Here is a 15,197-nt window from a genome sequence, read left to right as displayed (position 1 = left end):
CACACACATTTTTCCACACTGTGCTGCCTATGAAGTCAACATTGTGGTGTGAACGAGGCAAATGGAAAACAATTATCTTTTTGGTGTCATTCCAATGCATAACAAAAGCCATTGACCACATACAGTATAAAGAAGACCTTAGTCAGATGTTGATTTCCCCCCCACGCGCTACTTACTATGGTTCCATCCACCCTTAGTCGCCAACACTATACAAGTAACACAAACACACATTTTTAATATGTTATTGGAATTTCTGAATGCAACACACCTTTTGACTTTGTACCTTGTTGGTTTTAGTAACAAGGGGATGGAACATCTGCTCAGCATGAAGTGTAAGAACGTGGTGCCCGTCTACGACTTGCTGCTAGAGATGTTGAACGCTCACACGCTCCGGGACCATAGAAAGCCGATGGCGGCTGCCAGCTACAGTGCCAAAGCGGACGGTAGGGACCCCAGCTCTCAGCCACCTCAGTGACTGGCCAAGGTCTGCATTACTAATGTGAAAAACTGATGACTGAACAAAGCCTGCAAACTTTTACTTGACTACATTTAAGACAAGGTGATAACGGGAGCTGTCTTGTATGTGCGCCAAACACAATTTTTGTCCTTTATTACAAACATATCAAAATTCCAATTTATTATAGGAATGTAATTTGTATAGTTACTACGAGAAGATAATTTTATATCGGATTCTCAGGTGAGTTTGTTCAATTTGCATGCACTTGATTTGTACATATTTATAATAGTGAAGCCGGGGTATGTACCGGTGCTTGTCATTTTTGTGGGGGGATATTGTCCTTAGTGGTTTCTTGTTTTATTACTATACCTGTTCTGTTGATGATAGCAACAAGTCCTGTTTTTATCAGGCCAGTAAGATAGCGGACAGGTGGCAATCGTACTTTACCCATGTCTGTAAAGATAAATGACTGGAGGACTGTCTACAGATTAAAGAGCATAAGAATAATGCTGGAGATTTTCCCAACTGTGTCTGAGACAATTTGTAATGTACGTTACCTAGTACTTGTGTAGTGATGTATAATATCATTTGCTTAATAGAAAACGAATGCAATGACGTGAGAAATGAGTGCTCAAGGGAAATCTGGATGTGTGAAATCTGAAACCGTTTAAACAAGTGAACTATAAACTTCTCAGGTGATCATATTGGATTCAAGGTTGGACAACTACCGAACATTTTTAGGGCTGCTGAGAGTCCAGCAGATATGGGTCATGAGTCGCATGAGCTATAGGCAGAGTTTTTTTGGTGACTGGATTGCTTCCTATATCCCCAACAAATACTATCGCACACCATCTTCACTGAAAACACTTTATTCCTCCTTCTAAGGGTGCCCACACACCTTACGATAATCGCGGGAAATCCCGCGATCGTACGATTATCATAAGGTGTGTGGAAGCCGTGCGACCTCTACTACTGTAAGGTCGCACGACTTTAAACTTACGAGCATGCCCCACCGAGGGGTGTAGCATGTTCGCAAGATAAAAGCGGGCCGGGCTGGTGTGCGCAAGCGCACACTGCCCGTTCGGCATTGCGGTCGTCGGGAGCCTGCCCCTCGGGGGTGCAGCTTGCGATCATCGCAAGTACGATCTGCCTGTCAAAGATAGGCAGATTGTACGTTTTTTTAAGTACCTTACAACCATCGCATTATCCAGTATACAATATCATAGTATCTCCCCTTTTATCGTCACTCACCTCTAACACGTTTCACCAATTTGGGATTATACATAGAGATGTATACGCTTCATAGATGTGATCTGCATTGTCAATATCACTTGGATTGTTTCCTAGTTCAATACTTAGTTTAGGACTATGAGCTTCTTAACAAGGTTTGTAGCAATGATATTTTAAACAATAGCTAAATCATTATTGACCAACCAAAGTAATGAAGTAATGCTGCTCTGCAAGTGTGCCATCTTTTCATGTATGCCTAGTTGGAGGCATAATAAATGAGATTCCCACTGATACCTGCTCCACCATCTACAGTATTATCTCCTCAACATTACAATAATCTTTGCTGCCTACTCGGGGCCGGCTTTACTCTCTCTGCTGCCCCAAAGCCAGGTTCCCTCAATGCGCCACCCTACCCGTCAACCCCCCCATGGGGAATGGCAGACCTGCAAGCTGCATACAAGTGATCTCGGTGGCATTGCCGAGATTACTTGTGCAAAACAAGCGGCGGCTTCCTTGCTGTACATTTAGCTCTGCTTGCTCAAAGCAGGGCTAAATGTAGACAACAACTACTCTCCCGGCACCCATAACTGCATGTCCCGGGCATCGGGAGATAGGAATTCCACACCCGGGCTGCCCCTCTACTCCCTGCTGCCCCAAGGCCGGGCGTTGGTTGGCCTTGTGGGAAATCCAGCCCTGGGCCTACTCAAAGATGATCTGTCTGCAAGTGTGAGTGTCAGTGAGAATGTCTTACAAATACTGTTTTGTTATAGGAATGAAGTTTTGATCTGTTTTGCTGTTCATTTGCTTTACTACATAACACATTTCTAGTGTGGTGCAGCAGTTTTTTATGTGTTTTGGATAAGACAAGGAGATTGAGGGACCTGGAAGATGACCTGTTTCTATAACCTGTGACATGAAAGTTGGCTCCCAATTTATTTATTTTACAGGTATTTATATAGCATTGACAATTTACACAGTGCTTTACATAGTTTCACGTTCACATTGGTCCTAGCCCTCAAGGAGATTACAATCCAAGGTCCCTATCTCGCATCCATACAAGGCCGATTTAGACGGGAGCCAATTAGCCTACCAGCATGTCTTTGGAGTGTGGGCGGAAACCAGAAGACTCAGAGGAAACCCATGCAAGCACAGGGAGAACATGCAAACTCCTTGCAGATCGTGTCCTGACCGAGACTTGAACCAGGGACCGTCATAACTGCAAGGCAGAATCGCTGCCCCAATTTGTCTGTCTATTTCCTGGGAGCTAGAAGTTGTTTTTCCCAGTCTTTCTGTCACTCTAACCTGACACGTAAAAGTTGGCTTCCAATCTTTCTGTCACTAGGAGTTGGCTTTCAAGCTTTTTCTCACTGGGACCTCGAAGTTGGCTCCCAAGCTTTTTCTCACTGGGACCTGGAAGTTGGTTCCTAAGGTATCTCACTGGGACCTGGAAATTGGCCCCCAAGCTTCCTGTCTCTATAACCTGGGACCTTACATTTGTTAACATTAAATAACTAACTTCCTTACTTCTCTCCTTTAGCAATGCAGAGTTGTCATTCATAACATGACACCATTCTTCCTCTAATAACATTGCAGATTAGGTCAGTAGACAAACTTGTTGCCATAGATAATGTAGGAGCAAAGGACATAGTCACATGACACTGGATCAGTTTGTGTGAAAGAGGTTAAAATAAATGATTAGTGGAAGGGTAGAGGAGTTAGTGAATATTTTAAGGCTGAGGCTTATGGTTTGGGGTTAGGGTATGTACACAACCGTCATTGGTGCTGTCATCATTTGATGATTTTTACCCAGATTACAAATTGTTTTGCTAGACTGTAATATATATATTACAGTCTAGCAAAACAATTAGATTTAGTGCAGTGACGCACGGAGGGTCTCAGCTGCCGTTGTGATGTGCAGGGTCCCTTGTGCATCCCTGTTCCTTTTTAAGGGAGGTTGGGCTTCCACCTGACAAACCTGCACCCAATTTTATCTTTTGCTACATGTGCTCCAAGATGGAGACTCTCATAGTTTAGAGTTAGGACCGCCTTATATAGAGGTGCCTTGGCGAGGCGGCTTTCACATTTTCTGCAGAAGACGTGTATCTAAACCTCTGTTTTTAACCTTAGCGGTGAGACAAGTTTTTTTGCATGCTGGCTGGTGAGTGTGCTAGGAAACTTTTTGCTGTTATATGATACACTCTATCACTAACATTAGTGTCAAAAGTCATCCCTGAAACCTTAATTTTTGTTTACACTTTAAGATTTTTCTTAGTCATGAAACCCCCCCGTGTATACTGGAGAGTAGTAGTTATACAATGATTGGTTTTACATTTTCACTCATTAAATAAAAACTCTTAAAGCAAACGTGTGCAGAGAACACCAGTGATATATGTTGCCACAAAATACTGACCTCTAGACCCTTTTAATAAAGGCAGAATCCTGTATAAATGCAATATATTAATGCAGTGGATAATTTGGTAAAGTAAAATTGTATATCTTTTTTGCACTTTAGCAATTTACAAATGCCGCAGTGGGCTAATTTTATTATGGTCTAAACGCTTTGTCATTTTTCACAGTGTTAAACCATATTATGGTTCTATTTATATTTCTCCAAGTCTATTTTCACAGCTGTCTATTTTGAACAAATGCATTTTATAATGAGACATTTCTTTGCTTTGCAGTACTTCCAGCCATCAGGTATAGATTAGGTGGTCATGCAGTCACAAATTCCCATGGTGAGGGTAAGAGAAAACTCCATCACCCTGTAGCGTAAAGCAGTGGTGGTCAACTTGCTTAATATAAGGGACCCTTAAGTGCAGCCCTTGGCATCACCAAAGAGGAGGGGGCACAAAAAGCAGTCAGTAAATGTAATGCTACAGAAATCTGTCAGAGAGTCTTGTCATGAATTAGGAGGTGGGCAGAGACTGCAGATATGCTACGACATAACCTTCCAACTTTCTGAGATGAGAAAGAGGGACACCTTCCACCACAATGTATTTCGGTAAGGGACACACCCCTGTCATGCCCCCACTTATGTAGACTATTAAGAATGTATGCAACAAAAATTACTGGTTAACCCCAGAATTATTGTCACCATTATTTTTCCTTTTTATACTGGCTTTTTGAAACGGCAAGCAAGATAATTAAGAGATGACCTAAAGGAATTTGTATAGAAAAACACTTTTGGTAGATAAATAAGGATGCACCAATACTAGTATCGTTGCTGATACCGAGTATTTGGGCGAGTACTCGCACTCACCCAAATGCTCCCGATGCCTATCCCGAAAGGAACTTCAGTATCAAGAAGCTGGGCGGCGAGTCATTACATGCTGTTCGGCTTCCTGATTGCAGAACTAGCAGTTGACCTTGATGCAGTAGCTGCAGCAGCGGGTCATCATCAAATATCTGTGTGAGTATTGGACAAGGATGGACTCTATGCAGCTGTGGTAATTTTCACTGCTTCAATGGCTTCTGATTCAGCATGTGTTCAACATCCTGTCACCATTCAAGAAGCAACCAGAATGGTGAGTCATGATGGGGCATTGGTTAGCGACACAATCCCTCTGGGGCTTCTGCTACAGTTTACACTGCATGGTGTAATAGACTGATAACTTTGGGCATAGCAGCGGGTGGAAGGGGAGGACTTCCTGTTGTCTCAAGGGCAGTCCAGCAGGATGGACTACTACCTCCATCCCTCTAGGCGTAGGTAGCAGGCAGAGAAGGAGTATGAGGGTTGAGTACTGGCGGTAAACAGAAGGAGGTTTGCTGGTGGTGAGGCGGTGGAAAGTTTCAGGGGCTTCAGGGAGCAGATTTAGTCTTTTCCCTGATGAAAACTTTGAAAATTAAAACGCCTTCCCAGCAAATAAATGGGTATCTTTCTTTCAAACGCTCTGTGATCTCTCTCTATCTACTCCGAGGCCCCAACACATACTGACTGTAAATATAGCACTGTACTGCACTGTATAGGGTGGCAGAAACTATCTCTCCCTGCATCTCTCTGGTCTAGCTATATGTGCTTGAGGACTGTCCTAACATAGAGTGAGTGTGCCTGTGCCTTCTCGTAAATGTAGACATTTTAAACAATCAGCAACTAGCCCTCCCTGCAACACTCTGGGGTCTTTCCCTAATTATACTAAACTACACCATGTGCCAAAAGGCTGCTGGAACCCTGGCTTTTATAGGTAAGGGGTTGGCATATGTGGTCAGGTGGCATAGAAGACTAAGCCACCTGACCACAGTTCAGAGGCCAGCATTTTGGTCCAGGATTTTTGCTGTACACTCCTGGTATCTCCTAGTTTTTGTGACCTTGCTCCTAGTGTGCAGCATTTATTTGTGCTCAAATTCCTCTGGTAGTTAGTGGTTAATGCACCCATCCACCTTGCATGTACTGATCATATTTAACTTTGAGATTAGAACGAAAGACACATTTTAGCACAAAGTATGTAGACAAAGGACACACCCTGTGCCACACCCCCATTTATTTAGATCATGAAGAATTAATGCATAAAATAATTGGTTAAAGCCATATTTGTGTCTTATTCATATGTTCCTCTAAAATGCCTTTTCAAAATAACAGGTGCAGTAATTTAGAGGTTGGGTAAAACATTTAGTGCAGTAAAACACTTTTGGTAGTTAAATAGTGTATTTTGCCATATTGTAGAGTTAAAGGAGAACTATTAGGTGAGTGAAAATCCTCACCCTCGTAGTTCGAGTCGTCGTGTGACAATTAAATAGATCGGGAAGTGAACGAACGCATACCCTCGCTCGCTCACTTATCAATCATCTCCCTGCAGAGAGCCGTGACTGTCAGTCACAGCTCCCTGCAGGGATTCTCCCCACTCCGATCGTCCAGCGCTGACTGGAGGAACGGACAGGGGAGGGGGCTGGGAACAGCTGGCTCTACCTCTAGATAGGCAGAGCCAGCTGTCAATCACGCAGCTGGGTGGATCTCGACAGTAATGTCAGGATCCGTCCCGGCTGCGGTGGTCTCAGTATACCGCGAGCTGTAGCTCGCTATATACTGAGCTTTGGGTCACTGGAGGAGGTTAGTTTATGTCCTCCCGTGACCCTTAAGAGAACTATGGGGAAAAACACTTGCCCCATAGTTCTCTTTTAAGTACATGGGACTAAAAAAGGACAACTAAGGAGGAAAGAGAAACAGAGGGATTTTGTTGCAAAAGAAGAAGCACAGTTGGGAGCTATGGCATAGGAATGATACGACAATCTAAAGTGGTCAACACACTGAGCAAAATTCACTCAATGGGTTGCCCTGTCTGAAATCAAAGTGGTCGGGAGGAAGATTGTTGGCCGAAGAGTGCTTGCATCACATTAGATTAAGGCACTGTCCTGGTATTGTGACAGCCAGCAGGGCCGACTGCCAAAATACAATAATGGCAGTGGTAAATTCCTCCATCTACGCTGTTGAGCGTAGATGGAAGAATCTGTCATTTTTTTTTTTTTTTTTTCCTTAAGCCCCCCAGAAAATCTACTAATGTATACCCAGCTTTAGAGCCACCAGTGGCTCCTGGCAGGCAGAGGAGGTGATGTCACAGGTTTGAGTGAGGGATCTTGCATAGGGTATGAGCCCCAGTGAACCACCAATGCCCTGTTTTTAAACATACAACTTCTCTGTGTCCATTTGCCCAATGCAAGCTCTAGTAGGATTCCCAAATTCCTAGAGAATCCTCCCCAATCTGTTCTCCTGCATTCCTCCTGTGGCAGGCGAACTCTGTAGATGCAACTGTAAACATTGCCACTCCCCCTATATATTGCATCTGCTTATTTTTGGTGATGTTCTTTATGGGAATATTTAGTAATACAGTGCAAAGTGCTGTAACCTGTAGCAGCCAATGAAAACCTTAATGACCCGACTGCAGCAGTCTGATTGCTTTACAGCCCTTTGTACATTTTCTTTGTGCTACCTTACAGAATATCTCAATTGTGTTCTTCCAGGTGCACAGTGCAGCCCACTGACTTAGAGTTCCCTAACGAGAAGTTTTGATTGCCTTTGGGTTACCAGTGCATAAGAATAACTTTCATTATTGCCATGGAAATGTGAATAATAATAATTGGGGGGGGAAAGGCTCAACAGTAAAAATGATTGCATGAAATTGTTATTTTTTTCCTCTTTTTTTGGTGTGGGAACGTTATTGCATGTAAATGGAAAGCATTCCGCGAGCGTCTGAATAGATGCACAGTACATCTTTTATTGGCAACGGTTCTCAAAAATGCCCAAACCGCCCCACGAAGAGAGTCTTTTAGAGCCAGTCGTGGATGTGAAAGCTTTTCCTGCTGCCAGCAGGTGACTGTTTGCCTAAACAATCAGGGCACATTATGTTCCTCTTTGGAGATTTAACAGACTGCGCATTTTATTGTAAATGACATTTAGAAACAATGCGGTTTTATTTTAAACTGTTTTTTTTTTATTTTAATTGACTATCTAAAACTGTAAAACAGCTGTGACAAATCTACTTCTGTTATATACAACAAATTGTGTGTTTTGCGTTTTTTTTTTTGGAGGATGGAAGTGGAGCGAAAAGATTGTCTTCCTTTTTCTATCCCTTTTTGCCATAACTAGTAAATGTAAAAAGAAAAAAAAGATCTATATTCATTGTAAATGGATGTATAGATTGTTCAAGGACAAAAGCAAAAACACACTGTGCAAAGCAGTAGATCCTGAAATGGCTCCTATTGTTGACCCTTCCTCTGTCAGTCTGGGTGCTGCTGTATATTATATATGTTTAGTAAGTTTTTATAAGTGAATAAAATAACAGAACTAACCGCTGAATATTTAGGTACAAATGATTATATGAACATGTATATTTATTTTTCCAACACCTCCAACAGCTCAAACACCAAAATCCCATTATTTCCTATGGGTATGGTTCACACCTGGGAGTATTACAGGCCGTATGAACGCGCTACAAAACGCCCTACGCCCAAAGAAGTACAGGAGCTACTTTGGGGCGTTTTTGTCGTGCGTTTCCATTGGGATACGGCCAAGTAGCCCTCGGAAACGCGCATTTGTAACGGGAAACGCGGGTCACGAAACCTAGGTGTGAACCCAGCCGACAGGATTTCAGAACGCTGGCCGAAAGAATACCGAGTGTAACCCTGGACATGTAAATTAATACACCCCCCCTCCCATACACATAAAAAAATGACCCCCCCCCCACATTTACTTTGAGACCGCTAATGTAAAGGGACGCCGGTCCCTATACATACAGCTGCCCATAGAATAGACATGTGCGATTCGTTTCATTCCAAATTGAAATTCATACGAATTTCAGTAAATTTGGACTTTTGGCTGCATCCAAATTTCTGAATGACAGAGATAACGAATCCTGAAGGAATCTGAATGTTTGATAATTAAATTCGGATACACCTGAATTTTTGATTCGTAAACGAAACACATCAAGCGGGAGAGCTGTCATTTACTGCTCTACGGCTTCTCTGCACTTGTATCTCAAATGAAAACAAATGAACCTGGCCAAGCAGTACTTGAATCAGAAATCATTGGTCATCTTCATCCTTGATAGCCATTGGGCCCTCAGATTCAGTGCAAGCACATGGCTAGTCCCCAGGCTTTAGGCTTAACCAAATCAGACAGTCCGTAGCAGCCTCCCCCCCCCCCCTTTCCCAGGCAGGGCGGGCCCGTGGGAAGAAAAGTGAGCTCACATGGTCCACCCCAAATATTTTTCTCCTCATCCAGTATGCACCACTGGCCATTAACCTCCCTAGTAATTGGCTAGGGAGACATGCATACTCATAACAGTCCCTCATTGGTTGCTCTGCCCTGTGGCAAGGGTACACCCAGCAGCAGGCAGATGTAAATGATGACAGACTGATTAGGGGAAACCAGATGAGCATAGATTACAAATCAGCATCAGGCTGATTACAATCTGACAATACTAACTGTACTAAGCACTCCTGCTTACAGGGTGCTATACTGGTTTAAAGGGTTAGTGTAAAGGGGGCCTTAGTCTAGGACATCACCATCTGAGCTGGGAGTTCTGTGCCCAAGCTACTGGTGCTGGAAGTTATTGCTATTGTGCATGTTCAGGGCCTGTTCTGCTACACTCTGCTTTTTATACTGTTTGTTATGGTATGGCAGATGTCGGGTAGTGGGTGTGTTGGACTGACCATACACAGCCTAATGTAACCCTCCACTGAAACATTGGGTCACGTTAGAGGAAGCCCTCGGAGATTGATGAACAATTCTAATGATAAAAGCAGTTCACAATACTTGCAGAGGTTTTTCAACTCTGTGTGATCTGGCCAGTCCATACCCCTTGCCAGTGTGATGAGGAGAGAAAGATGTTATTGTGCATATGCCCCTTCAGTTTGTGGCTTGAGCCTTATGATTAACCCCACTGGGCCCAGTGCTACAGATCAATGGACAGATGTCCTTTACCCATTGTTCTCTGGACGGCAGCCACCTGTCTGTGTTCAGCCTTGAATATGAAAGGCTCCCACTCTCATTCAGTATCTCAAAACTTGGCAAACGACAGCATCTAAATTGAGGTGTGGTTCAATCTCTACTAATGGCAGGGCTTAAGATTGCCATTCCAAAATACACTACAACCTTACTGAGAACCTGGTAGGATAAGATATGGGAGCCACTGTGTCTGATTTGTTTTTAAGATCTTCATCCTATTTTTAAATATGGAAATGTCTTCTGCACTGTTGCTCTCACTATTTGGTGGGTTAATAATCTCTAACACCCCAACTTGGATGCTTGTTCCATTCAGTGACTCACTAGATGGCAAAACAAGGATAAGCAAGGGTAGGGGTAATCATTCTGGAACTACCACCTATGAAACAAGTTGTATGTGGCAGCTCCAGTATTTCTATCCTGTTAGGTTCCCCCTTTAAAGTAGAACTGAAGTCAAAAAGTAAAGACTGGTATCTTACTGGAAGCATTTAGAAATGTTAATTGTGCCTTAGCCATACCCTGAAAAATGTAACTCTTGTATTAAATGTTTCCTGGAAAATAGCAGTGTACTTCCTGAAATGTGAGGGTCCCTAGGCACTGCAGTGCTTACAGCCTCACAGCTGTATATCTGCAGTGAGAGATCTCAGGCAATGCTGCCTCTGAATGTTAGTCTCTGGAGATTTGGAGAGGGACTTGGTGATGTCACTGCCCACTCCTCTCCTTTTGTTAGGGGCTCTTTCATGAGTAAGCAAAGCCCTGCCTCTACTCAGAGGGTTCCCTTCACACTGGGCAGAACAAAGCATAGTAAGTCAGTAATCGGGAACCATCAGATGCAGAGAGACCAAAGGCAATACTGGTGACTAGTCCTTTGCCCTCTGCCTACATTTTATTTTGGGCACAGCTTAAAGAGTTTAAAAGTGGGGTAAGTGGTTTTCCCTGTAGTTCCCTTTAGGGTCACGGGAGGACATATACTGACCTCCTCCAGTGACCCAAAGCTCAGTATATCACGGGTTATTGCCCACGATATAATGAGAGCGCCGCAACCGGGACAGATTCCGACAATGCTGTTGAGATCCACCCAGCTGCGTGAGTAACAGCCGGCTCTGCCTATCTAGAGGCAGAGCCAGCTGTGCCCACCCCCTCTGCCATTCGTTCTTCCACTCGGCGCTGGAGGATCGAAGAGGGGAGGGGGAAATTCCTGCGGGGAGCCGATCGGGAAGTGAGCGGATCGGCGACATGTTTCTGCTCCTTTCCCGATCGATGGGGCCGACCTGTGACGGCTTCTTTTGTCACGGGTCGGCTCTAACTATGAGGAGGAGTAGAAATCACTCACCTCAAAGTCCTTTTTTTAATTCTCTTTTAATAACTACAAGAAAAAAATAATCATATCACAGTTTATGATTTCATTGCTTACAAAAGAGTATATGCGTTTTACCTTTTTATGACAGAGAGATGTATTTCAGAGAGTTCTATAAATATTTCTGAAGTTCCTTTTTTCTTTATAAAAAGGCCTTTTAAATGAGAGACAGAAAATTAATTGTGGAAAGGAATTAAAAGCTCTCGGCATGAATCATCCAACTGCCTGTATTATTGCATTATCGGGTCTGTGCTTTGACCAATAATTTGTGCAGCAGACAGCATTTTATTCAGCAGTACCATGACGACTGTGATCTCTGACTGCCCAAAATGTTGGATAGAAAATTAAACAATAACTTTTCCTACTGTGTGACATTTAGACCTTGCTCATATTAGAAATCCATTGCCATGTGTTTAAGGTCGGCATTCTGCTCAAGGCTGGAGCAAGGCCATACCGCCCAACTGCCTCCCTCCCAACAGTTCTTCGAGGGACTGTCCCTGACTGTCAATTAAGGAGGGCCTGCCTGCCCGCCCACAGCGACTCGATAACCGGAGTGGGGTCCTCGTTTGGAGGAGGGAGGTGCTTTGGGCTGATAAAACACTACTGTGAAACAATCACCACATGTAATACTATTGCCTGCCATTGGAGGGCGATGCACCCAAAATTAGCTTACTGAACACATACATACATACATACATACATACATACATACATACAATCTGTTGCACTCTAAGGGCTGTGCAGCAGCCAAGTGATTACCACACACTTCCTCAAGCTATCCTACAAGCTAGAATCCTTGTGTTACCATTTTCCCACTGCTCAAACACCCACACATACCAGACACCCAACTCGCGGTAGTCTGCCACCACCTGCAGTTTGTCTCCTGACTGGCCTGCTAGGAAATCCTACACGCACAGATCCCTGTCTGGCAGGACTGCTATACACACTGACGCTAATCTGTATGCTATCTGCAATCACACAATGCAGTTTCATACAGAATAACATATGTTCTATTTAACTATAAAAAGTGTTTTAATGCAGTGAAGTCCTATCCCTTATCTTGTTTGCTGTTTTAAAAAGACAATATAATGAAAAAGTAATAGTAGAAAAGAATTCTGCGTTTCACCAATATTCTTTTTTTTGGCATGGTAGGTGTCAATTGCCAAATACATTGTGCTGGAAGGTGACCCTTTTTTCTCATCTCAGGCAGTTGGGAGGCATACAACCCTCCAGCATAAGAAGCCATATAGCACACAGCCTGGATACTGCAGGTAGCATTCACACCCCTGTAGCACCTCCTAGGAAATGATGCATACCCATGCTTTTTTTTCCACATATGTGAGATACAAGTGTTGCCACATGCAAGGTCTATGTATAGCATTTTTTATACAGTAGGCAAGGGTTAAAACTGCTATGAGTTTATTTTTTGCTATGTCTAGTTGGGAAATGTTTCCCTATTTTCCTGTTCCAGAGATATGACAGGAAGTGAAGAACTCTCTACAATTTAGGAGAATTCTCTTCTTAGACCAGGGGTCTCAAAGTACCAGCCCGCGGGTCGCAATTGGCTGGTACTATATGGCTCGCAGCCAACTGACATGTCAGGTACACGGTCACGGACGCGTACCTGACTTGCGGGAGCAGCTACACGGTCTGCATCTCTGTTGGATGCAGACTGCAAACTGTTCCTCTTCCTCTGTGCCAGGACTCGGGATCCTTTCTGCCAGCACTCTGAAATCATTCAGTAAAGGCTGGCTGAAACGATGGATTAGTAAGGTTTGCAGCAGGGGTAGTTTTTTCCCCCCTCCTCCATACATAGCTTGGTTACAGAGTTGGGGGTGGGGCTTCAGTGTGATGGGGGTGGATCTTTGCTGCAGGCGGGGCTCGGCAAGGCCTCACCCAACACGGAAGGCTCCGCATGTCACTGTTTGAGACCCCTGTCTTAGACAGTTGTTACTGGAAAAGGTATTCCCATTAGAAGGGTTACCCTCACCATGTGTTCTGATGACAACTTTGGTTTTCCCTTCACTTCCATGAAGATATGTTTATATCTGCAACTTTCATTAAATAATACCAGGTATTATTTAGAAAAGGTTCAGATATAAAAAAATCTCAAATTACCTTTGAAATTCTATTAATATGTTCAATTTTTTTAATGGGATTTTATGAAATTATTGACATGTTTAACCCCCTAGTGACAGGAGATGTACACTGTACAACCCCCGCCATTAAGTGCCCAATTACGTGAACAGCTATTTGGGGCTCTGGAATCAGTATTGAGGTATCCATGAATACAAGTTTTAAACTTTTACAGACACTCGGTCGCTGAAAGTGTGAACTGAACCCTATCACTGTAAAGCTGGCCTACACCTTACAATTATCTGTGGATTTTCTATGGTCAGATTGAAAAGGTGCAAAAGATTCCTCCATCTACGCTAAACTGTGTGGATGGAGTAATCTCCACCTGGGCCAATCTGTTCCACTTTTTCCATCTGACCACAGAAAATCTGCAGATATGTGCAAGGTGTATGGGCACCTTTTTAGATGTATAGATCAGGATTAGGAAATCCCCATGTGTACCAGGCTTTGGCTAAATGTTTCTATGCTGAAACCTAGTTTAATTTTTGATCGGTGTGGCATTGATCAGAAGTCTTTAGTGACACCTGACCCTAACACGCTGCAGTATCAGCATGTCATAGTCAGTGTCACTAAGGTTCTTATTGGCTGTCCCTAAGTTTGGAGCTGCCTAATAACAACCAAAAATTCAATTATCAAGCAGTCTTAATGATGGTGAGATCCATTCACAATGACTGCTTGATATACCGTAATTAGCAAGCAATTGGTAAAAGAGGAAAAATGTGATTTTATATATATATATATAAAAATCTGCAGCTGAGCTGCAGATTTGTTTTTCACCCTAAGGGGTTAATTTTTTTAATTTAACCCCCTCATGATGGCGATGTTCAAAGTATGTCATTGACACTTAGTGACATCGTATGACACCTGTCTAACCTGGTGACCACTATTGGTTTTTAAAGAAAAAATGTAAAAGTTTTAGCTTTTAGTTTTAGGTTGAGTAGTACAGAAAGCACAGTGAGCTCCGCATGCCCCAGTCAGTCTGCTAAGTGAAAGCTTGCCGTCTTTTATATGTGTTAGGCACGGCTTCTGGAAGCGCATAGAAAGCCTGATTTTACTAACGAATTCAGGCAGTATGTATGTCTGTGGCTTTTGGTCTATGGCCTTCTAGTCTGCGGCTAAAAAAATCGTAATTCTCGTGTGTCAGTCTGTAGTTTTACTGTAATATTACAAATCTACTTTCTTTAATAAATTTATTAAAGGGACAGTCTACTTTAAAATTGTTTTTTTTTAAATTCTAGGTGGAGTCTGTTGGGATGAGTCAGTCTTAGCTTATCATATGCATTGGATACCCCAACAGCGAGATCTTCCTGCCACAATTCCTATCTATATTCCTGTCTACCTGGGAGGTTTAGGTGTTCCAGTGTCTCATCTTCGATACACCAGAATATAAAATAAGTAACCAGGTTACCAGGAGGATTGTGAACACCTGATAATGGCCACAGTAGGGGTCAGACCCAGAAACTGGACCTAACAAGCTCTCTGTTTTGGATAGAGTGACTGACGGAACGTTTTTAAGTGTAATTAGTATATGTGTATGTATGTATGTATGTATGTGTATATGTGTGTGTTTATATATATATATA

General features: G+C 43.0%; 1 protein-coding gene across 2 annotated transcripts in view; it reads left to right on the top strand.

Moving 5' to 3' along the window:
• Positions 1-780, top strand: part of ESR2 (estrogen receptor 2) — a 28,846-nt gene extending 28,066 nt beyond the window's left edge. For both annotated transcript variants that reach the window (XM_018556215.1, XM_018556207.1), the window contains one exon: positions 298-780. In XM_018556215.1, coding sequence (XP_018411717.1) covers positions 298-475 — 178 coding nt within the window. In that variant the 3' untranslated portion in view covers positions 476-780. The remainder of the gene's footprint in view (positions 1-297) is intronic.
• Positions 781-15,197: the final 14,417 nt, after the last annotated feature.

The sequence above is a fragment of the Nanorana parkeri genome, unplaced genomic scaffold (assembly GCF_000935625.1).
Source record: "Nanorana parkeri isolate BGI_ZX_2015 unplaced genomic scaffold, ASM93562v1 scaffold12, whole genome shotgun sequence".
NCBI classification, from domain to species: Eukaryota; Metazoa; Chordata; class Amphibia; order Anura; family Dicroglossidae; genus Nanorana; species Nanorana parkeri.
The sequence above is the reverse complement of the archived record's forward strand: the minus strand, read 5'-3'. Positions and strand labels throughout refer to the sequence as shown.